We start from the raw sequence: 22,441 nt of genomic DNA on the forward strand, positions 1-22,441 counted from the left end.
ATCTGGTCTGATGAAACCAAGATTGAACTCTTTGGCCTGAATGTCAAGCGTCACGCCTGGAGGAAACCTGGCACTATCCCTACGGTGAAGCATGGTGGTGGCAGCATCATGCGGTGTGGATATTTTTCAGTGGCATAGACTGGGAAACTAGTCATGATCGAGGGAAAGATGAACGAAGAAAAGTACAGAGATTCTTGATGAAAATCTGCTCCTGAGCGCTCAGGACCCCAGACTGGCGTGAAGGTTCACCTTCCAACAGGACATCGACCCTAAGCACACAGCCAAGCCAAGCCAACCCAGGAGTGGCTTTGGGACAAGTCTCTAAATGCCCTTCAGTGGTCCAGCCAGAGGCCGGATTTGAACCCGTTCGAAAACCTCTGGAGAGACCTGATAATAGCTGTGCAGCAACTCTCCCCATCCAACCTGACAGAGCTTGAGAGCATCTGCAGAGAAGAGTGGGAGAAACTCCCCAAATTAGGTGTGCCAAGCTTGTAGAGTCATACCCAAGAAGACTTGAGGCTGTAATTGCTGCCAAATGTGCTTCAACAAAGTAGGGAGTAAAGGGTCAGAATACTTATGTAAATGTGATACTTCAGATTTTTATGTTTAATACATCTGCAAACGTTTCTAAAAACCTGTTTTGCTTTGTCATTATGGGGTATTGTCTGTAGATTGATGGGGAAAAAAACCATTTCAACCATATTAGAATAAGGCTGTAACGTCACAAAATGTGTAAAAAGTCAAGGGGTTTGAATACTTTCCGAATGCACTGCATATTCCTTGCAGAGCTGTTGTGAAAGAAGTGGTCAAGGAAGTGAGTTTGTGTTTATACTGGGCATTCTGCCCCTCCCACCCCCACCTAGCGTCCACCAATCATGTCAATGCGGAGCTATTTTGAGCCCTCCGTATTGTTACAAGATTGTGGCGGTGCATGGCTATGCGGTATGGAGCAACATTTGGCCTCTGCATGCCTCCGGGGTATCCACAATTGCATCACACTATCCATATGGCACCTCCGACCACATTTCCAGATAATGCATAAATTGTCTTTTAAAAGCGCTTCATGGTTAGAGTCTGCATTGGCCGTACAGCATTTACAGTGATATGGCCTCTGCAGAAGTCAGGGCGTTTATACTTCTTGCTCTTTGTGGAGCAGCACAGAGCTGTTGTGAAGGAAGTTGTCAAAGAAGTGAGTTTGTGTTTATACAGAACCTCGCACCCCCACCTACCGTCAGCCAATCATGTCAATGAGGAACTATGTGGTGCCCTCTGCATTGTTACAAAATGTGGGAGGCACGGTATGGAGCATGATTTAGCCTCTGCATGTCTCAGGGGTTCTGTAAATGGGTCACACTCTCCATATGAAGCCGACCACATTTTCGGATCAAGCATAAATGGGCATTTAGAAAGCAATAGCTGCAACACTGGTGTTTAAAATGAAAAGGCACCTGAACCTGAAAAGGAAGCGCTTCGCGGTTACAATGTAGTGTAAGGTATCTGTATGCGCCTGTAACGGTTGTCTTGGGAAGAAGGAAAGGACCAAAGTTTGGTAAGTGTTCATCTTATTTTAATGAAACTGAACACTTTCAAAAACAAAACAACAAAGTGAAAACCGAAACAGTTCTATCTGGTGCAGACACACAAAGACTGAAAATAACAACCCACAAAACACAATAGAAAACAGGCTACCTAAATATGGTTCTTAATCAGGGACAACGATTGACAGCTGCCTCTGATTGAGAACCATATCAGGACAAACACAGAAATAGAAAATCATAGAAAAACTACCATAGACAACCCACCCAACTCACGCCCTGACCATACTAAAACAAAAGACAAAACAAAGGAACTAAGGTCAGAACGTGACAGCGCCTATCAAGTCCATGTTCCTAGCTCAACAGTACAGTAGTAAACTCAACATAAAAATAAATGTCCTCTCACTGTCAACTGCGTTAATTTTCAGCAAACGTAACATATGTAAATATTTGTATGAACTTAACAAGATTCAACAACTGAGACATAAACTGAACAATTTCCACAGACATGTGACTAACAGAAATGGAATAATGTATCCCTGAACAAAGGGGGGTTCAAAATCAAAAGTAACAGTCAGTATCTGGTGTGGCCACCAGCTGCATTAAGTACTGCAGTGCATCTCATGGACCAGATTTGCCAGTTATTGCTGTGAGATGTTACCCCACTCGTCCACCAAGGCACCTGCAAGTTCCCGGACCTTTCTGTGGGGAATGGCCCTAGCCCTCACCCCCCGATCCAACAGGTCCCAGAAGTGCTCAATGGGATTGAGATCCGGGCTCTTCGCTGGCCACGGCAGAACACTGACATTCCTGTCTTACAGGAAATCATGCACAGAATGAGCAGTATGGCTGGTGGCATTGTTATGCTGGAGGGTCATGTCAGGATGAGGCTGCAGGAAGGGTATCACATGAGGGAGGAGGATGTCTTCTCTGTAACGCACAGCGTTGAGATTACCTGCAATGACAACAAGCTCAGTCCGATGATGCTGTGACACACCGCCCCAGACCATGACAGACCTTCCATCTCCAAATCGATCCCGCTCCAGAGTACAGGCCTCGGTGTAACGCTCATTCCTTCGACAATAAACACGCATCCGACCATCACCTCTGGTGAGACAAAACCACGACTCGTCAGTGAAAATCACTTTTTGCCAGTCCTGGCTGGTCCAGCGACGGTGGGTTTGTGCCCATAGGTGACGTTGTTGCCGGTGATATCTGGTGAGGACCTGCCTTACAACAGGCCTGCAAGGCCTCAGTCCGGCCTCTCTCAGCCTATTGCGGACAGTCTGAGCACTGATGGAGGGATTGTGCGTTCCTGGTGTAACTCGGGCAGTTGTTGTTGCCATCCTGTACCTGTCCCACAGGTGTGATGTTCAGATGTACCGATCCTGTGCAGGTGTTTTTACACGTGGTCTGCCACTGCGAGGATAATCAGCTGTTCATCCTGTCTCCCTGTAGCGTTGTCTTAGGCGTCTCACAGTTTGGACATTGCAATTTATTGCCTTGGCCACATCTGCAGTTCTCATGCCTCCTTGCAGCATGCCTAAGGCACGTTCACGCAGATGAGCAGGGACCCTGGGCATCTTTCTTTTGGTGTTTTTCAGAGTTAGTAGAAAGGCCTCTTTAGTGTCCTAAGTTTTCATAACTGTGACCTTAATTGCCTACCGTCTGTAAGCTGTTAGTGTCTGAACAACCGTTCCACAGTTGCATGTTCATTAATTTTTTGTGGGTGATTGACCAAGCATTTGAAAGCAATGTTTAAACACTTTACAATGAAGATCTGTGAAGTTATTTGGATTTTTAAGAATTATTTTAAAAAGACAGGATCCTGAAAAAGGGACGTTTTTTGTTTGTTGCTGAGTTAATACTGTATACTGTATACTGTATTCTCTACATGTACAATCATTCATTTTTTCCCGCGGTACTTCAGACGAGTCTTGTGAGGCCTGTGGGCATCAATGAGCAAATCAACCAACATGTGCATGTGTGTGAGAGGCTCATCTTTCCATAGACGGGTCATGATCGTTTTTTTTATAGGCCAAACCGTGGGGCCGCAGACATCGACTCAAGGGGTAACCCCTTAGAGCAAGGCATGGTCTCATAAACCTTTCTAAGTAACCGTGGGGTCCACCACCAGGACCACATGTACTTCACTGAAGCTGCGTTTCACTTTCTCACTTTTGTCTTTCCTGCAAGTTTGTTCTTTTCTGCATCTCTTCCAAAATAAGTCTGCCATGCACTGGACTTCCTTCCATAACGCATAGCTCTGTAATGCATTTTAGTCTTTGGATTTAATGCTAGACATGCTAAAAGCCTTCTCCATGTATGCATTGGCAATCTTGTATTCATTCCTGAAGTTCTCCGTCAATAAGCCCTATGTGGAGCCATGTGTTGGCAGCTCCTAACTAGCTCTCGAGCCTGCCCTCTGGTGGATTGTTAGAGGAAGTGCATTTTGTCTTGGCTAGTTTGGGCTCTACCCTCTATACCATATTCAAATGACTGAATGAAAGACCTGTACTGTAAAATGTCACCATCATGTCTCTGGGTGGCAGAAAGGAATGATGTTGCTATTTGACTAACATAGCAGTAACTTAATTCTGTCTATGGAGAATGGTGACGAGAGGGTTTTCTTCTATGTTTTCCTGTGAAATGTCCTTAGCACCGTCCTGTGAATTGGAGAGTCTTACCTGTTCTCCCATTGGCCCTCTATGCGAGTCGGTCAGCACAGAGTGTCTGCCTGGGCCCTGTCCTGTATAAGTCTGCAGACTTGGGTTAGAGTCTTGTGCAGCAGTCTGCTCTCCATGAGCTGCTGTCTGAATCACATTGTGTGACTGTGCAGATTGAGCTGAAACACGGTGAGCCTGGGCTGATTGAATGTCAATGTACTCAATAAATTTGGGTCCTGCTTTTGGGTACGCACACTTGGTGCATGTCTGGCAGCAGTGCTCTTCCTCCCTGTGTGAAATTCAAGGTCTGACAGCCTGCATCTCTGCCATTTCCTCAAAGTAGTCATTCACGCCATCTATTGTTGTCGACTTGGCATTTCTTTCCCTACAGATGTCTAGACTATGAGCTTTGCTGAGGCAGCTGCTTTTTCAGTTTGCAGCTCAAGTCTCCTTTCTTTTTTCTCAGTTCCATTTTTTGTCAGTTTCATTCCTCCTCGTCCTCTTGATGGTGTTTGAACTTGAGAGCAGCAGCCTTTGTTAACAATGCTGCTGTTTCAGCCTCCGCTCGGATGCGGGCTGAGGATGTGGAGGATACACGTGAGCCTACACTCCCCGTAGACCTGCGGCTGGAGGTTTGGGACACGCTGTCAGTAGCTTTACCATCCTCTTTCTCACCAGTGCAGTCATCATGTTTCTCTGGTGCTAGGGGCCGCACCCTGAAACCGTAATAAATGCCTTTAATATGCTCCCCCTTGGGTTCATATCAATTTAACAATAAAAAAAATAAATGATAATCATCCTCAGATATCATGTCGTTATAGGAATCATTCAAATATTTGAAAACGTTCAACATTTCATTGAACTGGATGGAGCATGTTTTCTTTAACAACTTAACAACTTTAACAACTAACAACTTCTTTAACAACTTCCATTTCTTTGAATGCACGCTAAATGTAGCCGTAACTTTACAATATATCCATCAGTAGCGATTTTAGCATGTAAATCTTGGTGGGGCAAAAAAAAATCATGTGGGATGGATGCCAGCAAAGCCACCACAAAACAGAACACTAAACAATACATTAATTGCACTGTGACAAACGATGCCCACAAACTATTTGGGCCTACATAAAGCTGCCCCAACAACACCTTACCACTGCTATACCTGGCTTTCAATGGAGCCTTGTTTGGCAGCCTCATTCAGCCTCATTTACTACGTAAAAAAAACATAGCTGCTATGGCTGACTTGCTTAAACAAATGTGGTTTCTACTGACAATTGAGATGTACAAACTATGGCATAAGGGGACGACAAGCAGATAAGAGGTAATCCTTAATTTCGATTATGACATTAATGAGCGACGGACGCGCTCAATATACGACTAATTATTGAATTTGCGATTTCCAACTCGCTGTGAGCACCGATATGTTTTATCTATAATTTCTCTTCATTATTTCTCTTCATATGACAAGTATTAAAAAAGATTTGTCAGTAGATTGTCAACTTGATTCATGATGATGACTGCTAGCTCAGACTTTGAAAGTAAGATGTTGACATGATCAGTCCAATCAAAGCTACTCTACATATAACGTGATTTGACGTCATTTTATCTGTGGCCAATGACCTTGAGCCTTCTTGGAAGGGGAATTGTAATATAACTCTATGGCAGGACCCAAAGGGCTGACATTTTGGATGTCTATCCTTACTAAAGGACTTAAACTATGCTATGACGTACTGTTCCCATGAGTGACAGAACACTGAGCCAATCACGGCGCAATGCTCCTATTTTCTGCTGGTTCGCACTACCACCCCAGAAAGCACCGAGCTAGGCTGAACACCTGCATTTTGGAGCTGCCTTTCTCAAGAAAACAAAAAAGAGACTGTGTGTGTATGCAGCTTTATTAACTGAATGATATATATATGTATATCTTTTAGATGGTTTGTAAACTGATATGTGACACGTATTAATGCCAAATTTACATACAAGGGCAAGCCACCAAAATATATTTATTTACAGTGGGGAGAACAAGTATTTGATACACTGACGATTTTGCAGGTTTTCCTACTTACAAAGCATGTAGAGGTCTGTAATTTTGATCATAGGTACACTTCAACTGTGAGAGACGGAATCTAACACAAAAATCCAGACAATCACATTGTATGATTTTTAAGTGATTGATTTGCATTTTATTGCATGACATAAGTATTTGATACATCAGAAAAGCAGAACTTAATATTTGGTACAGAAACCTTTGTTTGCAATTACAGAGATCATACATTTCCTGTAGTTCTTGACCAGGTTTGCACACACTGCAGTAGGGATTTTGGCCCACTCCTCCATACAGACCTTCTCCAGATCCTTCAGGTTTCGGGGCTGTCGCTGGGCAATACGGACTTTCAGCTCCCTCCAAAGATTTTCTATTGGGTTCAGGTCTGGACACTGGCTAGGCCACTCCAGGACCTTGAGATGCTTCTTACGGAGCCACTCCTTAGTTGCCCTGGCTGTGTGTTTCGGGTCGTTGTCATGCTGGAAGACCCAGCCACGACCCATTTTCAATGCTCTTACTGGGGGAAGGAGGTTGTTGGCCAAGATCTCGCGATACATGGCCCCATCCATCCTCCCCTCAATACGGTGCAGTCGTCCTGTCCCCTTTGCAGAAAAGCATCCCCAAAAGCATCCCCATCCCCATGTTTCCACCTCCATGCTTCACGGTTGGGATGGTGTTCTCCAAACATGGCGAGTGGAGTTTACGTTCTTTTCTTACATCCGTTATTAGACAGTGGCAACGATGATGATTATGAACATGGTCTTTTGTCTGCTAATACCTGCAACGCAGCGAAGAAAAAGGTGACAACAATAACATCTAATGTAACTGGCCCCTCTAACAGTACCAACGGCCCCAGCTTGGCCCCCTTGTTGAAATGGTCTAGAACCGCCACTGTAGCCCATGTGCCTCACCCTAATAATTGGGTCTATTTTCACCAACTCTGTATTGTAAACACATTGTTCGTGGCCGATGTGGGCTTGTTCGAAAACTTTTTTTGTACAGCTTTGACAGTGCTACTGATAGTCGTAGTGGCGCTTGGCTTGCACTCGCAAATTTAGCACACACAACATTCTATAATAGAATTGTGTTATTTGACGTGTCAAATTAATAGCTTATTTAACATTTCAAATAGTGTTATATGACGTGTATATTTTTTGACACGCAAAGACCCAAATGGCGTTCAATGTGCCTCACCCTAATAATTTGGTCTATTTCCACCTCTTAATTTCACCTATCCTGTTTTAGAGAAATGTAATCATTGAATATTGTTAGAGCTTTCATTGTCTTATTATATGCCCCATTTATTTATCCTATGATTGTCACGCCCTGGTCTTAGTATTTTGTGTTTATATATTTATTTGGTCAGGCCAGGGTGTGACATGGGTTTATTTTATGTTGTGTTTTTGTATTGGGGTTTTAGTAGGTATTGGGATTGTGGCTGAGTAGGGGTGTCTAGCATAGTCTATGGCTGCCTGAGGTTCTCAATCAGAGTCAGGTGATTCTCGTTGTCTCTGATTGGGAACCATATTTAGGTAGCCTGGGTTTCACTGTGTGTTTGTGGGTGATTGTTCCTGTCTCTGTGTTTGTTGTCACAAGATAGGCTGTATAGGTTTTCACGGTCTGTTTGTTGTTTTTGTATATTTAGTTATTTCATGTATCGTTCAATTTTTCATTAAAGAACATGAGTAACCACCACGCTGCATTTTGGTCCGCTTCTCCTTCTACAGACGAACGCCGTTACAATGATTCTGACTTGGTGTACAGGAAGAACACTGTAAGAACAGCCCATGTTCTGAATTTTGTCACTGTACATTTCAAAAGTGCTGAACAAATAGTTATATTGACAACATCTGTCGTCGCTCGCTCATTAATGTCTTAATCGAAATTACGGATAGCCTCTTATCCGCTTGTCATCCCCTTATGCCATCGTTTGTACATCTCAATTGTCAGTAGAAACCACATTTGTTTAAGCAAGTCAGCCATATCAGCTATGTTTTTTTAAGGTAGTAACTGAGGCTGAATGAATTGTTTCGCTGCCAGACAAGGCTCCATTTAAAGCATGTTTAGCAGTGATAAGGTGTTGGGACTCTGCTGTTGGGACTGCTGTTTGGACAGCTTCATGTAGGCCCTAACAGTTTGTGGGTGCCGTTTGTCACCGTTATAGTGCAATTAATGTATTGTTTAGTGTCGTGTTGTGTGGTGGCTTTGAAGGCATGCATCCCACATTATTATTTTTTGCCTCACCAAGATTTACATGCTAAAATTGCCAAGGTACAGTAGGTACCGTATATGAGAATATTTTGGGGCATTATTACAGGCACTCCCTCACTTAATGGCTTTGTGTATTTTAAGTTGTTTGTTCTCAGAAATCTGATAAAAGATTGAACCATGAACTAACACGAATCACAGCCCTTTGTCTCCTAGAAACAGGAGCGGTTATGGACTATGGGGATGTTTTCTGCAAGCTGGCCCCTTAAACTGTCCTTAGCTGAGGACAGTTTAAGGGGCCAGCTTGTAGAAAACATCCCCATAGTCCATAACCGCTCCTGTTTCTAGGAGACAAAGGGCTGTGATTCGTGTTAGTTCATGGTTCAATCAGGTTTGTACAATGCTGTTTGTACTTACACATCAGTTACAACAGTGGAAGCTGGAAATGCTGTTGAGATGTTGAGCACACAAACTCACCAGCATTTTCTCTTGTCACAATAGAGATTGTGAGAGTGTCCAGTCCAGATTTATTCTGTTCCAAAGCTGTTGACCTGTTCTTACTCCAGGTGATAGATGGTGGTGGTGGGTAGCTGTCAACACTGCAGGTCAGATTCAGGGTATCACCCTCTCTCACTGTGTTACTACCAGAGATCTTGGGTTCCTTCACAATTAGAAAACAAAGTGCATATGCAGGTAATCATGTCCATGAAATAGGGTCCACGTCACGTTGCCCTGGCAACCGCTCCACGGACAAACAGAGCGAAGCCCTGGCCTTAGTGAGAATTCTCACACCCATGATGGCATCCACCATGCAGGCCACCAGGGGCACAGGAATGGCTCAGACCATGGTCTTCAAAGCATCCATTTTCTGGGTGACCAGAACAGGGGAGAGAGTGGGCAAGGCCAGGAGGAAGGTGTGGGCCCAGATCACTGGGAGGTCCCTGGGGAACTCAGTCGGGGTCTCAACTTACTTTTTGAGAGTTAGAATAGTAGAATACACAATGTGCAATTTCGAAATTTGCTTGCGCATCAGCAGTTTTTCTCTTGTCATGTCAGTCACTGGCAGTCACTCAATTAGCCCACGTCAGCAATTTATGTTGTTGTTGTTGATTGGTAAGTTAGTATAAACATGTTGTAATAATGGTTGATGGGGACCCATTGATCACTCGCACTCAGATATCATATTAAAAACCGCAAATATTTATCTTCACCCTATGGCAAAATTGATAGAATTGCAGCAAACTTGCTCAAAAACGTCAACATGTTCTCTATGCCCCATGGCAAACATCTGTAGAATTGCAGGATATTAAATCTAAAACATGCATTTTTTTCTCTCCGCTGTCAAGAGGGGAGGCCTAAAATGTTGTGTTCGCAAGGTGGGGGAAACCACATTTTGCTTAGGGCCCCCAAAAGAATAGGGCCGGCTCTGACTACATGTGTGGGTATGGCTGTGGGTATGCAGACCCGTGAGTCCTCCATGATCAGTTCAGATTTATTGTGGCCTCCACCCCCATCAATGGTGCCCATCCCTGATTTATACCATTGGTAGCCTATAATTACCGTTGAACGAATTTTGCGGAGATGGTAGGTTGGAAATAGCTAAAAAAACAACAACAATTTATACATTCTTTTATCAGATTTCTGAGAACAAACAACTTAAAATACACAAAGCCATTAAGTGAGGTAGTGCCTCAATATAAAACAATACTGTAATAATGCACAAAAATATTCTCATATACGGGTTCGCTGACAATGTCATGAAAACGATACATACGCTTCAATGGGGCAGAAGACCGCATGTTGTGGTGATTCTGGATGGCCAGATATCTAGCAACAATGACACAAAGCTGCCATCTGGGGAATAGTAGGTGGCTCGTTTCATCTAGTTTTGTGTTTTTTTAGGTGCTTTATGCTAATATGGCAAGCATTTGCTAGCTAGCTAACCAATAACTGTAAAAATGTATTTGAGAGACAAGTGCTCATTGTGCAAATGTATTTATATTTTCAAAAAACACAGGAGATGAAATATAGTTTATATGTTGTCAACAATCGAAACCAACCCGTCTGTTTTACCCCATAGTTGTGCACTCGTCTGTTTGGTTGCCAAACAACTAACCCATCTATAGTACACAACTTTTAAGTACTTTTTAACCATTTCATTTGAGCTCTTTGGCTAGCCCAAAATGAGAATTCTTTATGGCATTTTGCCAAAATGTACTGCAGTTTATCAGTATTCTACGTACAGAAATATATTGGTTACAACCACACATACTACATAAAATCCCCACCCATAAAAAAAATGAAATGAAAGAGGAGAAAAACAAGAAATGGCCTCTCGACTTTTCCAAACCACATCATTGTCAGTCCTTCCTTATGGTGACATAACAGAATCGTTACAAAAAGTAAAATGACTCTTCCTTGAAAGACTTTATAAAAACATGACCAAACCTTGCTTCTATGTACAACTAGAAAATATTCTTATTGTAAATGTACAACCATCAGATACATACAGTACCATCTGACACAGGGCTGTAAAATAAATCATTTACCAAAACTATTAACTACAGTAGTTTCAGTTATTAAACAACGTCTCTGTATTATCATAAAACATTCAAACTGCATTAAGCACATGAGGAAACAACACCAAAACTACAGTAGTTTCAGTTGGGCAAAAGTCCCAGTATCAACATAAAACATTCAATCTGGATTCAGAAAATGATATAAAAATCCATGGCTATACAATACTGAATGCTATCCCCCACATTACTAGCGAAAACATCTGCGTCACTCTCCACCACCCATAATAACCTTGACGTTGGAGTAAAGCGCTGTATCCTCATCTGTCTCTGCTGCTGGCTTACCATTCTCCTTCTCCTCATCCTTCCCCATCATCATCATCATCATTCCACTCTCCTCTCCTCCGTCTTCATCCCCTTCGTTCTTCTCTCGTTTAATTTTGGCGTACTCTGACTCTGCGGTGGTGGTCTTCTTCTCGGCCTCCTCAGGAGTCTTCTTCTTCAGCAGGGAGTAGTTGATACTGGCGTAGTCCACTTCATTTGGTTCTTCCCTTGTGTCAAATTTTCCTGCAGCTCCACTGGTCTGGGTCCCTCCGTTTTCTGCTCCTCCTCTCAGCTCCAACTGCAGAGGTTTCTGTTCGCCCCCCACAGCCTGTCCTGCATCCGTCTATGGAGTACATTACAGAAAGCACCGTGTGAGGAGTCTTTTGTTAGCTTGGTGGTCCCAGACCTGTTTATGCTGTATTATCAACTACAGAAAGCACTGTGTGAGGAGTATTTTGTTAGCTTGGTGGTCCCAGACCTGTTTTTGCTGTATTATCAACTAGAGAAAGCACTGTGTGAGGAGTCTTGTGTTAGCTTGGTGGTCCCAGACCTGTTTTTGCTGTATTATCAACTAGAGAAAGCACTGTGTGAGGAGTCTTGTGTTAGCTTGGTGGTCCCAGACCTGTTTATGCTGTATTATCAACTACAGAAAGCATTGTGTTAGGAGTCTTTTGTTAGCTTGGTGGTCCCAGACCTGTTTATGCTGTATTATCAACTACAGAAAGCACTTCGATACTACTATTGGCATGTCAATGCTAATTAAGTGTTGGTAAGGCTGAATAAAGAAAGAAACTGGTACTGCACCTGTTGGTCTTCACATGCCACCATCTCCAGGTTTATGAAAGGGGTTTTGGAATCCTTTGGGATCCTCTTTTTTTGCCTATTGAAAATATTACAAATTATATTTCTCAATAACTATATTTTGGAGGGGTTCGCATGCAAGTCCATTACAATAAGGTACAAGGCATTGGCGCTTTGACAATATATCTGATACTCTTGATAGGAAATGTGAATTTCTAAAGACAATCACCAACACTCATATAACACTAACTGTACTTCAGTAACAGAATGCATGTACCTTTTACATTTCCCTGTCAAACACAGGATGATACAACAGATTGTGGATGAGAAGGCTGCACCAATCACAAATGCAGCAATCAGTTTTAGGTCCGACAGCATAGCTATAATGTCTTCCCATTCCTTATCTAAAAAGAGAACAACAACTCTGTATGGGAAATGGCTCACATTACTTCATATCCTCTGGAAGAAAAAAATAGCAATTTTCCTACTCTCCTACTCTAAATGTACAGAACATTCTCAATATTGCAAACATTGGGTGGGATTGGGAAGCTGTGGCTCTCTAACCAAGTACCTTGACTTATATAATTACCTTCTTGCTTTTCTTGGCTCTTATTTTGGGTGACCTGCAACTTCTCTCTCACTACACCCACCACATTGCTGCTGACACACTCCACAGTGATGTTGTTGTAGTTTCCAACAAGCAGGCTGATGGTGCTGTTCACTGAGGAACCCAACACTGACGTTGTGTTGTCTGTGTTGAGCTCCAGCAGTGGCCACTCTATGAGGGGTAAGGGAACCCCCTGACTGACACACACACAGGTCATGACCTCTGCCTGGTCCACACACCCAGAGCCAGGAAGAATCACACGAAGGTCTGGAGAAAGACAGTGAAAAGAGAGATATTAGTGATAGATTGATCCTATAAACATGGCAACATATTTCCAGATCATAAAATATGAAATGAGTTTGTACTTATACAGCACAGTGACAACGGTGGAAGCCGTCATTGTCCTGTTGTGGTGATGAACTGTACACACATACTCCCCAGCATGTTCTCTTGTCACATCGGAGATGGTGAGAGAGGCATTTTCAGTGTAATTCTGAAGTGGGGGACTTGTCCCATTCTTACTCCAAGTGATGTCAGATGGCGTTTCACTGTCAACACTGCAGGTCAGATCCAGGGTACCATCCTCCTTCACCATTTTATGTCCAGTTATTTGGGGGTCTTTCACATCTTTGAGTGCAAAGAGTCTCTAATTTTACACATATTTTATTTTACACATACTCTAAATTCAAACTATATTGGTTGAGGGACTAATAACAATGGATCATGATTAAAAAGGGAAAAAGTCAAAGCCATGACATAACTGGGTGTAGACTACATATTGTATCATTTGTTTATTATGAAGGTTAATCCTAGGTTTCAAAGATTCTCTGGAATAAGGTCTTTCATGTAAAATGTAGGATAGATGGTACTCACATGACACATTCAAGGTTACTGTCTCTTTAAATGTATATGTTTTCTGGAAGGTTACTTGACACGTAACCATCATGTTGTGGTGCCCAGCTGAGGGGGTAAAGGTCAAAGTTGAGAAGTGGGTTGTTGTCACGTTGGTCAGGTCCTCTCTCCTCTGTATGGTGGTGTTGTCTCGAAGCTCAGTGATGTTGTCTCCTGTCCCTCTCCATGTCCATGTGATGTTAGGAGGAGATCCAGAGCCAATTCCTGGGGCGGTGCAGGTCAGGGTCACTGGTTCTCCCTCTGTCAGAGGAGGAGTCAACACTGAGGGCAGTAGTGGTATGGCAAATATCTCAATAGATGCTACATCATGAAAAATGTTACAAACAAAGTGAAGTAGTATTGAAGTGCTTTCTGTGTTACTCATGACTTTATTCATGTCCCTCCTTCAGGGCAGCCACAACTACCACCACCACCAACAGCATCACCCTGGACCATCGCCTTCAGTCCAGCAAAGATAACAGGAGAGAAGGGACTATGTGCTGTCATTTCATGCACCTTCAATCATGCAGAGAACTTCAAACCTACTGCAGCAATATGGTTAAAATGTCCTAAAAATGGCAAATGTGATCAGGATGAAAATATAATTATATTGAAACTCCCTCTGAAACTCCCTCTGAAGCTCAGGAGGGTTATAAACAGAGAGTGTCTCTACTGGAGACCGATCGGACAAAGAAGAACTGTAGTGTGATCATCAACGACATCAGAGAGAACGACACTGGAGAGTATCAATTCAGACTGCTAAGTGCATATACATACCCCAAGAAAGTGAAAATCACAGTGAAAGGTACTTCATTGCTATTATTACCAGTTACAGTGACAGACTATTACTGTAGTTCATTGTATACAGTTCACCACTTGCCAAGTTCCAGCTCAACATATATCTGAAAGAAAATGGATGTAGCAACTACAGATTTCCCTTTTAAGTCTATCAAAAGTGTGGAAGTTTGAGCATGTGTCCATTAGGCCTCTATGGATCTTTTTTTTTTAAATCAGCATGAATTAGATTGACCAATAAAAGCCCACTTTTATTCCATAGGCTTGGATCCTCACTATTCAGCTTTTGCAAGAGCGCATTTTTCACTGGCTGTCCACTGGTTTCAAAAACAGCTTAAACTTCCTGAATTCAACCATTATATGTTTCCAATACACATTTAGATTTGTGAAAAGCCGTCCACACCAACCACAATCCGTGCGGGGCAAATAGCTGAATGAGAGAGGAGCAGTGTGATTCACGTCAATGCGCTATGTAGATATCGATAATAAGTCATATCCGTATCGCCGTAGACTACACCACTGCTGTCAGCCTTACCTCCAATAGTTTATTCATGTTGGATAATCTTTGGATGCCGACAGCAGTCGCACCATTGGAAGACATAGCTTGGACTGTAACCTACAAAAGCCTATTCCTGCTCTTTTCCCGCGATTCATCAAACACATTTGGTGTGTCATCATAGTGGTCTCTAACTTGTAGTCAGACTCGCGCCTTTTCTCATTGCTGATTTGAATGTCATTGAGAAAACAGAGCAGTGTGAACCATTTTTTTTGCAAACATCCTTTCTGAATTCAATCATCTTGTTTTTCAAAAGTATCTGTAATCTGATTACAATAATCTTGCTGGTAAAATGCACTTCCATCCCTTCCATGTAACGGATTACATATAATCCATTACTCCCCAACCCTGCTCCTCCCCAACCCTGCTCCTCCCCAACCCTGCTACTCCCCAACCCTGCTCCTCCCCAACCCTGCTCCTCCCCAACCCTGCTACTCCCCAACCCTGCTCCTCCCCAACCCTGCTCCTCCCCAACCCTGCTCCTCCCCAACCCTGCTACTCCCCAACCCTGCTCCTCCCCAACCCTGCTACTCCCCAACCCTGCTCCTCCCCAACCCTGCTCCTCCCCAACCCTGCTCCTCCCCAACCCTGCTACTCCCCAACCCTGCTCCTCCCCAACCCTGCTCCTCCCCAACCCTGCTCCTCCCCAACCCTGCTACTCCCCAACCCTCCCCAACCCTGCTCCTCCCCAACCCTGCTCCTCCCCAACCCTGCTCCTCCCATAACAGGACAAGATGTCGTTACTGGGAAAACTCCCATTCAAAGTCAGCACATGCATGGTGCTCTCCTACAGTTGATTATTATATTAATGCTAGTAGTGATAAAAGGGACCTTACTTGGGCATGTGGTTCTCTCTGTCAGAGAGAGAAGTAGAGCTGCCCAGATGAGGACCCACATCCTGCCTCTACTGCCTCGATGAATCAACCACAACACCGGGGTCTCTCTCCTCTTTCTCCTCTTTGTCTAATGGTCACTATCTGTCTGTGTCTACTGATATGGAACAGGAGACAAGTGTGAAATACAATATGAAATGGTGTTGTGATAATAACAACATATAGCAATAAACATTGGATATTAATATTTCATAACACCTTTATGAGTGCTACATTGGCATTCATAACAACCTTCTTAGCACTTTTATTCAACTAAGATGTATTTTTCTGTAATGCCTAGAGAGGATGTCAAAGAAACATTTATGTTCAAGGTTCATATGATGCCTTCTTCATAATGCATTACAAGCCCATTTATAACTCCTTATGAGTGACTCCTTATAATACAATATAATGCTCAACATAGGCACTAATAACTGCTCATAAATATCTTTAACTGCATACAGAAATCTTTATAGCTAGGTTATATAAAGCCTTTTGAAGCAATATGTTGAAATGCCCTAAATGAATAATAAATAGAATATTACCATTATATTACTTAGTCACAATCCAGTTTTAACAGTCATTCAATGTAACAAAACAAAACTATATAATGGTTCAATAGCTTGTCTTTTGATCCATGCAGAAAAAAAAATACTGGATCAGCACATTACCTCTCTCTGTGTGCTCTCTCTTCCTATTGACTGTGAGCCCTGTGTGAGTCTCTGATGGGTGTGAACTGTCACTTCATGTCCCCAGTCTGTTACTCCTCCCTCTAACCTGGTGCTGCAATCCATGAAGTTCCTCTGTACTATATCGTCCAGCCATACTTGCACTGTATGGACCATAATCAACACAAACCCATTAACCAACCCTTATAACCCCATCAATCCACAACCATCACCCAACCTTGGTTAACACTACAATCCCCTTGCCTTTTATATTCAGATGCAGTTTTATTTCACTATAAGAAAGTTTCTATAAGATTTCTAAGATTGGCTGTTTGTAACATGCAGTGATTTAAAGTACTGAAGTAAACATACTTGAAAGTACTAGTTAAGTATTTTTTGTGGGGGTATCTGTACTTCACTATTTCTATTTTTGACAGCTTTTACTTTTCCTTCACTACATTCCTAAAGAAAATGATATACTTTTTAATCCACACATTTTCCCTGACACCCAAAAGTACTTGTTACATTTTGAATGCTTCTTAGCAGGACAGGAAAATGGTCCAATTCACACATTTATCATCCCTACTGCCTTTGATCTGATGGACTCACTAAACACCAAATTATGATAAATGTGCTATATTTCGTATTGGGTCACAAAAAAATGCAACTTTTACATTACTGTGTAGTTGACCAATTAAATGGTCTGACGGGGATGTGGACATACTCGGTATACATATCACGAAAGAAAGAAATGATCTCACTCCAATACATTTTTATAGAAAGTTAGCGAAAATAGATGAGATCTTGCTACCATGGAAAGGAAAATACCTGTTTATGGGTGGAAAAATCACCCAGGTTAACTCTTTCGTCATATCACAGTTGACCTATTTGCTTATGGTTTGGCCTACACCTAGCAACCTGCAAAAAATATTCCCTTTTATTTGGAATAGCAAGCCAGACAAAATTAAAAGGGCCTATTTATATAATGAATATGAATTCGGGGGGGCAGAAATTATTAAATATTAAAGCATTAGACCTCTCACTAAAGGCATCAGTCATACAAAGGCTATACTTAAATCCGAACTGGTTCTCTAGCAAATTAGTAAGAATGTCTCACCCCATGTTCAAGAACGGCCTTTTTCCATTTATTCACAACCACTCACTTTCGGTTATTTGAAAACAAAATCTTCTCCAAAATATCGTTCTTTTTTATACAAGCCATAGAAAGTTGGTTGCAATTTCAGTTTAATCCACCAGAAAAGACTGAAGAAATAATACATCAAATATTGTAGTTAAACTCAACTATACTATTTTTCAAAAAAAAAAAATTTAAAGTATAATCTTTGTCAATTGCATCATAAATAGGACTGGTGGAGTTATGTCACACATGCAGCTAACACAAATATATGGAAATATCTGCTCTACCCAAAATGACAACCAACTAATTTCAGCATTACCGCAAAAATGAAAGAGGCAAGTTGAAGAGGCTAATAGTAAGGAACTTGTCTGTCAGCCCTTCATTAAAGACTAAAATTGGATAAAGAAAATTGTGATAAATAAAAATATATACGAGTTTCATTTAACGACCAAAGAATTGACAGCTGTGCCATATAGATTACAAAATAGTTGGGAAGAGATTTCTGATGTACCGATTCCATGGCACATGGTTTATGAATTGACAAGCAAAACGACGCCGGATTCAAAAGTGAATTTTTCAATTTAAATTATTTAGCAAAATTCTTGCAACCAATAGAATGTTATATATATATATATGGGGGATAAAACCTTACCAGCTCTGCAGATTTTGCTGAGAGGAGGCACAATCAATAGATATTTGTTTTTGGTACTGTCCATATGTAGCTGGTTTTTGGTCACAGGTCAAGGAATGTCTGAAGAATTGCAACATTTACCTGGAGCTAATGGTGCAGATAGCACTACCTGGTGATCAATAATACAATAATACTAATAGCAAAAATGTTTATCTTTCATTTACAATCTGTAGAAACTATGAGAATAGAAAGGTTCAGAACTTTTGTGAAGCATCACAGGACAGTTGAAAAAATATATGGCAAATAGAAATCCAATATGGATGGTGTTAAGAGATGGATGGGAGGGGTTGAATGGAGCTGAAGAGTGGGCCTAATAAAAACAAGATAACTAATGTAAAATATACTGTGTCTGTAACATGTATATAGGTTCAGAACCTTTGGCCAATAGAAATCAAAGTGGATGGACATCAGAAATAGAGGAAGGCCAGGACTAAAGACAAACAAAATATTAATATGGTAAAATAGATTGTGTCCTTGAAATGTATATAGTATGTATAAGCTGGAAGTGGAAGCCTAAGTGATTTGTTGCAACAATGCCTGATAAAGTATCAGTAATGTGTAAACTGTCAGATGAATTTCAGTTTCAATTTGTGTAGTTGTAATGGAAGTGCATCTAGTCATACATCAACATAATTGTGCATTTCTCTAAAAACAATATCACTGTAAAAGCCATGATGCCTTCTTCATCTTCAACTCAGTTTCCCATTACATTTTTATTGTGTTTAACCAGACCGGTTAGTGTGTCTTCACAGAGTTTGACCAAAGCATACAACACTCTTTGGCCCTATTTTAGTTCCTTTTCACACTTTGAGACTGTGCAAAGGCCTTGCTACATTTGTTAGTTGGGGTTTTACTTCTCCTAAATACTTACATGCCACTTGGAACACAAGTCACTTTAATAATGCCACTTAAATAATGTTTACATATCTTGCATTTCTCATCTCATATGTATATACTTTATTCTATACTATCTACTACCTGTCTATGCCGTTCTGACATTGCTCATCCATGTATTTATATATTCTCAATTCCATTCCTTTACTTAGATTTGTGTGTATTAGGTGTTTGTCGTGAATTTGTTAGATATTTCGCTACACCCACAAAAACATCTGCTAAGCACGTGTGACAAATACAATTTGATTTGATTTGAAAGTCCATCATCAGCATGCACCATACTACACACATTCACAAAGTTGGTCCCTAAACTAAAAGCCTTGTAGAGTTATTTTAGCCATTGTAAGTTATAGTCAAATTGATTGGAATTGAATTGAAATTGAGGGTAAAACTAAGTGGGTAAACAACTAAGTAAAACATACTCAACTGATGCATTTGGCACAACTAATGTGATAAAACAAGGTTTGGTCTGCACAAATATAATCACATAAGCATTGTGGAAGCCTGCGCATTGGTTGTTTAAACTCTTTATTGTATCACAAAATATCAGCTATCACAGCCATGGTGTCAAATGCGTTGTACATCAGTTGTACAACCTGAGTGTGTACAGGTCCGAAGATATCTATTCAGTCAGATATTAGTGACTATTAGTAAAGACCCACCAGCACCATAAATGGCTGAAGTTATCTATGCTCTACCAATGACGTTTGGTTTGCTTTTTGTTGTTTTTGTAATACGTTGAGATGCACTAAATACGGAGCTGTTAAGATGGAACGCAAGATCTGACCAATGTGAACCATATGCACAATTATTGAATTGAAATTTGAACTGCCCTCATGCATTAGTGCAAAGACTGAAAAAACAATTATACCAAGGGCCTGAATGTCAATGCAATATTTTAGGTTACTTTATGCTGACTTTAGCATCATCTACAACTGTGGCAAATTGTGCTGAAATTAACATTTGTAGGGATAGGGTCTAGTTTCCTGAATTTCCTCCTGACTGTTGTGCCCAAAGTAAACTGCCTGTTACTCAGGCCCAGAAGCCAGGATATGCATATAATTGATAGCATTGGATAGAAAACACTTTGAAGTTTCTAAAACTGTTAAAATAATGTCGGAGACTATAACAGAATTGATACAATTCCAACTGAAATTATTTTTTTAGGTCCCAGGCTCTTATAATGGAAACATATTCCTGTTCCAATGTAAATCTGTCTCCCAGATTGCAATTCCTATGGCTTCCACTAGATGTCAACAGTCTTTATTCAAGGTTTCAGGCTTGTTTTTGAAAAACAAGCAAGAATTTGGAGTTTTGGTTAGGAGAGCACCGGTACAATATCAATCTTTTGGCGCGCTTTTTGGGATATAAAGAAGGATTTTATCTAACAAAACGACCATTCATGTTGTAGCTGGGACTCTTGGGATTGCAAACAGAGGAAGGTCTTCAAAAGTAAGTGATTTATTTAATCGCTATTTGTGATGTTATGAAGCCTGTGCTGGTTGAAATATATGTTGATGTGGGGCGCCGTCCTCAGACAATAGCATGGTATGCTTTTGCCAGAAAGCATATTGTAAATCGGACAAGCTGTTAGATTAACAAGAATTTAAGCTTTTAAATGGTATAAGATACTTGTATGTTCATGAATGTTTAAAATTACGATTATTTATTTGAATTGCGCACCCACCAATTTCATGGAATGTTGTGGGCTGGTGTCCCGCTAGCGGGACGCCTGTCCCTAGTGTTGTACTGTGCAACAGATTGTTGTCTCACCACAAAATTACAGAGAGAGAAGGGGGCACAAAATACAGATACTGACTCCCAACTCTGGCCTCTACAGATATTTTTAAATTTCTCGCAATTTGTAATGACAAACAGTAATTAGATACTGTATATCTGTGATCTGTAAATGTGCTCATAAGTATCAGAGAAGAAGATCTCCACTGAACAGAGATACCTAAGTGAGACAGGCAGAGCGATCTCTTTTTTGTGGAAAGCGATCTCAGGTAAAGTGATCCTAGAAACAGCCACAGTGATCAGTGTTCACTGATCTTTCAGCTCTGTTTACATACACACACACATACATTGTCTCAACGAAATACATTTTGGCCTGCTGTGCGAGTGCTACAGTTGTCACGCCCTGGCCATAGAGAGGTTTTTATTCTCTATTTTGGTTAGGCCAGGGTGTGACTAGGGTGGGCATTCTAGTTTCTTTATTTCTATGTTGGTGTGGTTCCCAATCAGAGCCAGCTGTCTAACGTTGTCTCTGATTGGGGATCATATATAAGTTGTCCTTTTTCATTTGGGTTTTGTGGGTAGTTGTTTTCTGTTTAGTGTCTGCACCTGACAGAACTGTTTCGTTTTGTTCAACTTTGTTATTTTGTTGCGGTGTTCAGTTTTATTAAAAATCATGAACGCCTACCACGCTGCACCTTGGTCTCCTTCTTCATCCGACGACAGCCGTGACAGAACTACTCACCACAGAAAGACCAAGCAGCATGGTCAGGAGGAATGGACATGGGAGGACATTTTGAATGGGAAAGGATCCTGGATGTGGGAGGAGATCCTGGCTGGGAGGGATCGTCTCCTATGGGAGCAGACGGAGGCAGCAAGGAGGAAGCAATTTTACAAGGGGTCACGGCTAGCATGGAAGCCCGTTTTGTTGCGGTGTTCAGTTTTATTAAAAATCATGAACGTTTACAACGCTGCACCTTGGTCTCCTTCTTTATCCGACGACAGCCGTGACAACAGTGAAGTCATGTATGCCAGATTGATCCAAAAATGTATTCTAACCAATTGGTTCCCATTTAAGGATAAGTTAACACTTACCCTTAGCAAAACAGAGAAATCGTCCAAAAATACTAGGAATTCAATCATGGGCAACGGAATAAATATAACATTCTGTGTTACCCCGGCATATTTCCTCAAGAGCAAAACACAATGCAATCAGTGCTTATAATGCATAAAAACCAAAAAATCAAGCCACTTCTTGCACAAACAGAACCTTGTTTGTTTGTCAAACCTAACAGGCTTGACAAACCTCTTAGAGTATCCATTTTCTCTCTTTATATAAAATCTAAGAAAAAGTCATTTCTCTTCATCATCATCAAAAGCCACTGAGTCACAGCACACATCACTATTGAACTATATGTTGGAACAGAATATGTGAGATGAAGATGACTGGCTTCAATTGGATGTGTATCAGGCCTGACGTTTGTTGAACACTGGTCAGTGG

General features: G+C 41.4%; 1 protein-coding gene and 1 long non-coding RNA gene across 9 annotated transcripts; one reads left to right on the forward strand and one right to left on the reverse strand.

The window, feature by feature from the left end:
* The first annotated feature begins 1,279 nt into the window (after nucleotides 1-1,279).
* LOC116353105 (uncharacterized) lies at nucleotides 1,280-15,357 on the forward strand. Its single transcript, XR_004202472.1, has 3 exons — nucleotides 1,280-1,549; nucleotides 13,797-13,889; nucleotides 14,003-15,357. It is a non-coding gene; the product is annotated as an uncharacterized LOC116353105 (long non-coding RNA).
* LOC109901751 (sialic acid-binding Ig-like lectin 7) lies at nucleotides 10,068-17,901 on the reverse strand. Of its 8 annotated transcripts, none has more exons than XM_031786638.1 (9): nucleotides 17,601-17,901; nucleotides 16,487-16,647; nucleotides 15,780-15,930; nucleotides 13,575-13,853; nucleotides 13,224-13,328; nucleotides 12,684-12,968; nucleotides 12,372-12,498; nucleotides 12,098-12,173; nucleotides 10,068-11,636 (listed from the first exon to the last, which is right to left on the reverse strand). In XM_031786638.1, the coding sequence occupies exons 3-9, from the start codon at nucleotides 15,838-15,840 to the stop codon at nucleotides 11,238-11,240; spliced, it is 1,332 nt and encodes a 443-aa protein (XP_031642498.1). In that variant the 5' UTR covers nucleotides 15,841-15,930; nucleotides 16,487-16,647; nucleotides 17,601-17,901; the 3' UTR covers nucleotides 10,068-11,237. The 8 variants fall into 8 exon arrangements, with proteins under 8 accessions (XP_031642498.1, XP_031642496.1, XP_031642501.1 ...); XM_031786636.1 differs by having other exon boundaries at nucleotides 15,780-15,933; nucleotides 17,601-17,769; XM_031786641.1 differs by lacking the exon at nucleotides 13,224-13,328 and having other exon boundaries at nucleotides 17,601-17,772.
* Nucleotides 17,902-22,441: the final 4,540 nt, after the last annotated feature.

The sequence above is a fragment of the Oncorhynchus kisutch genome, linkage group LG13 (genome assembly GCF_002021735.2).
Source record: "Oncorhynchus kisutch isolate 150728-3 linkage group LG13, Okis_V2, whole genome shotgun sequence".
Lineage (NCBI taxonomy): Eukaryota > Metazoa > Chordata > Actinopteri > Salmoniformes > Salmonidae > Oncorhynchus > Oncorhynchus kisutch.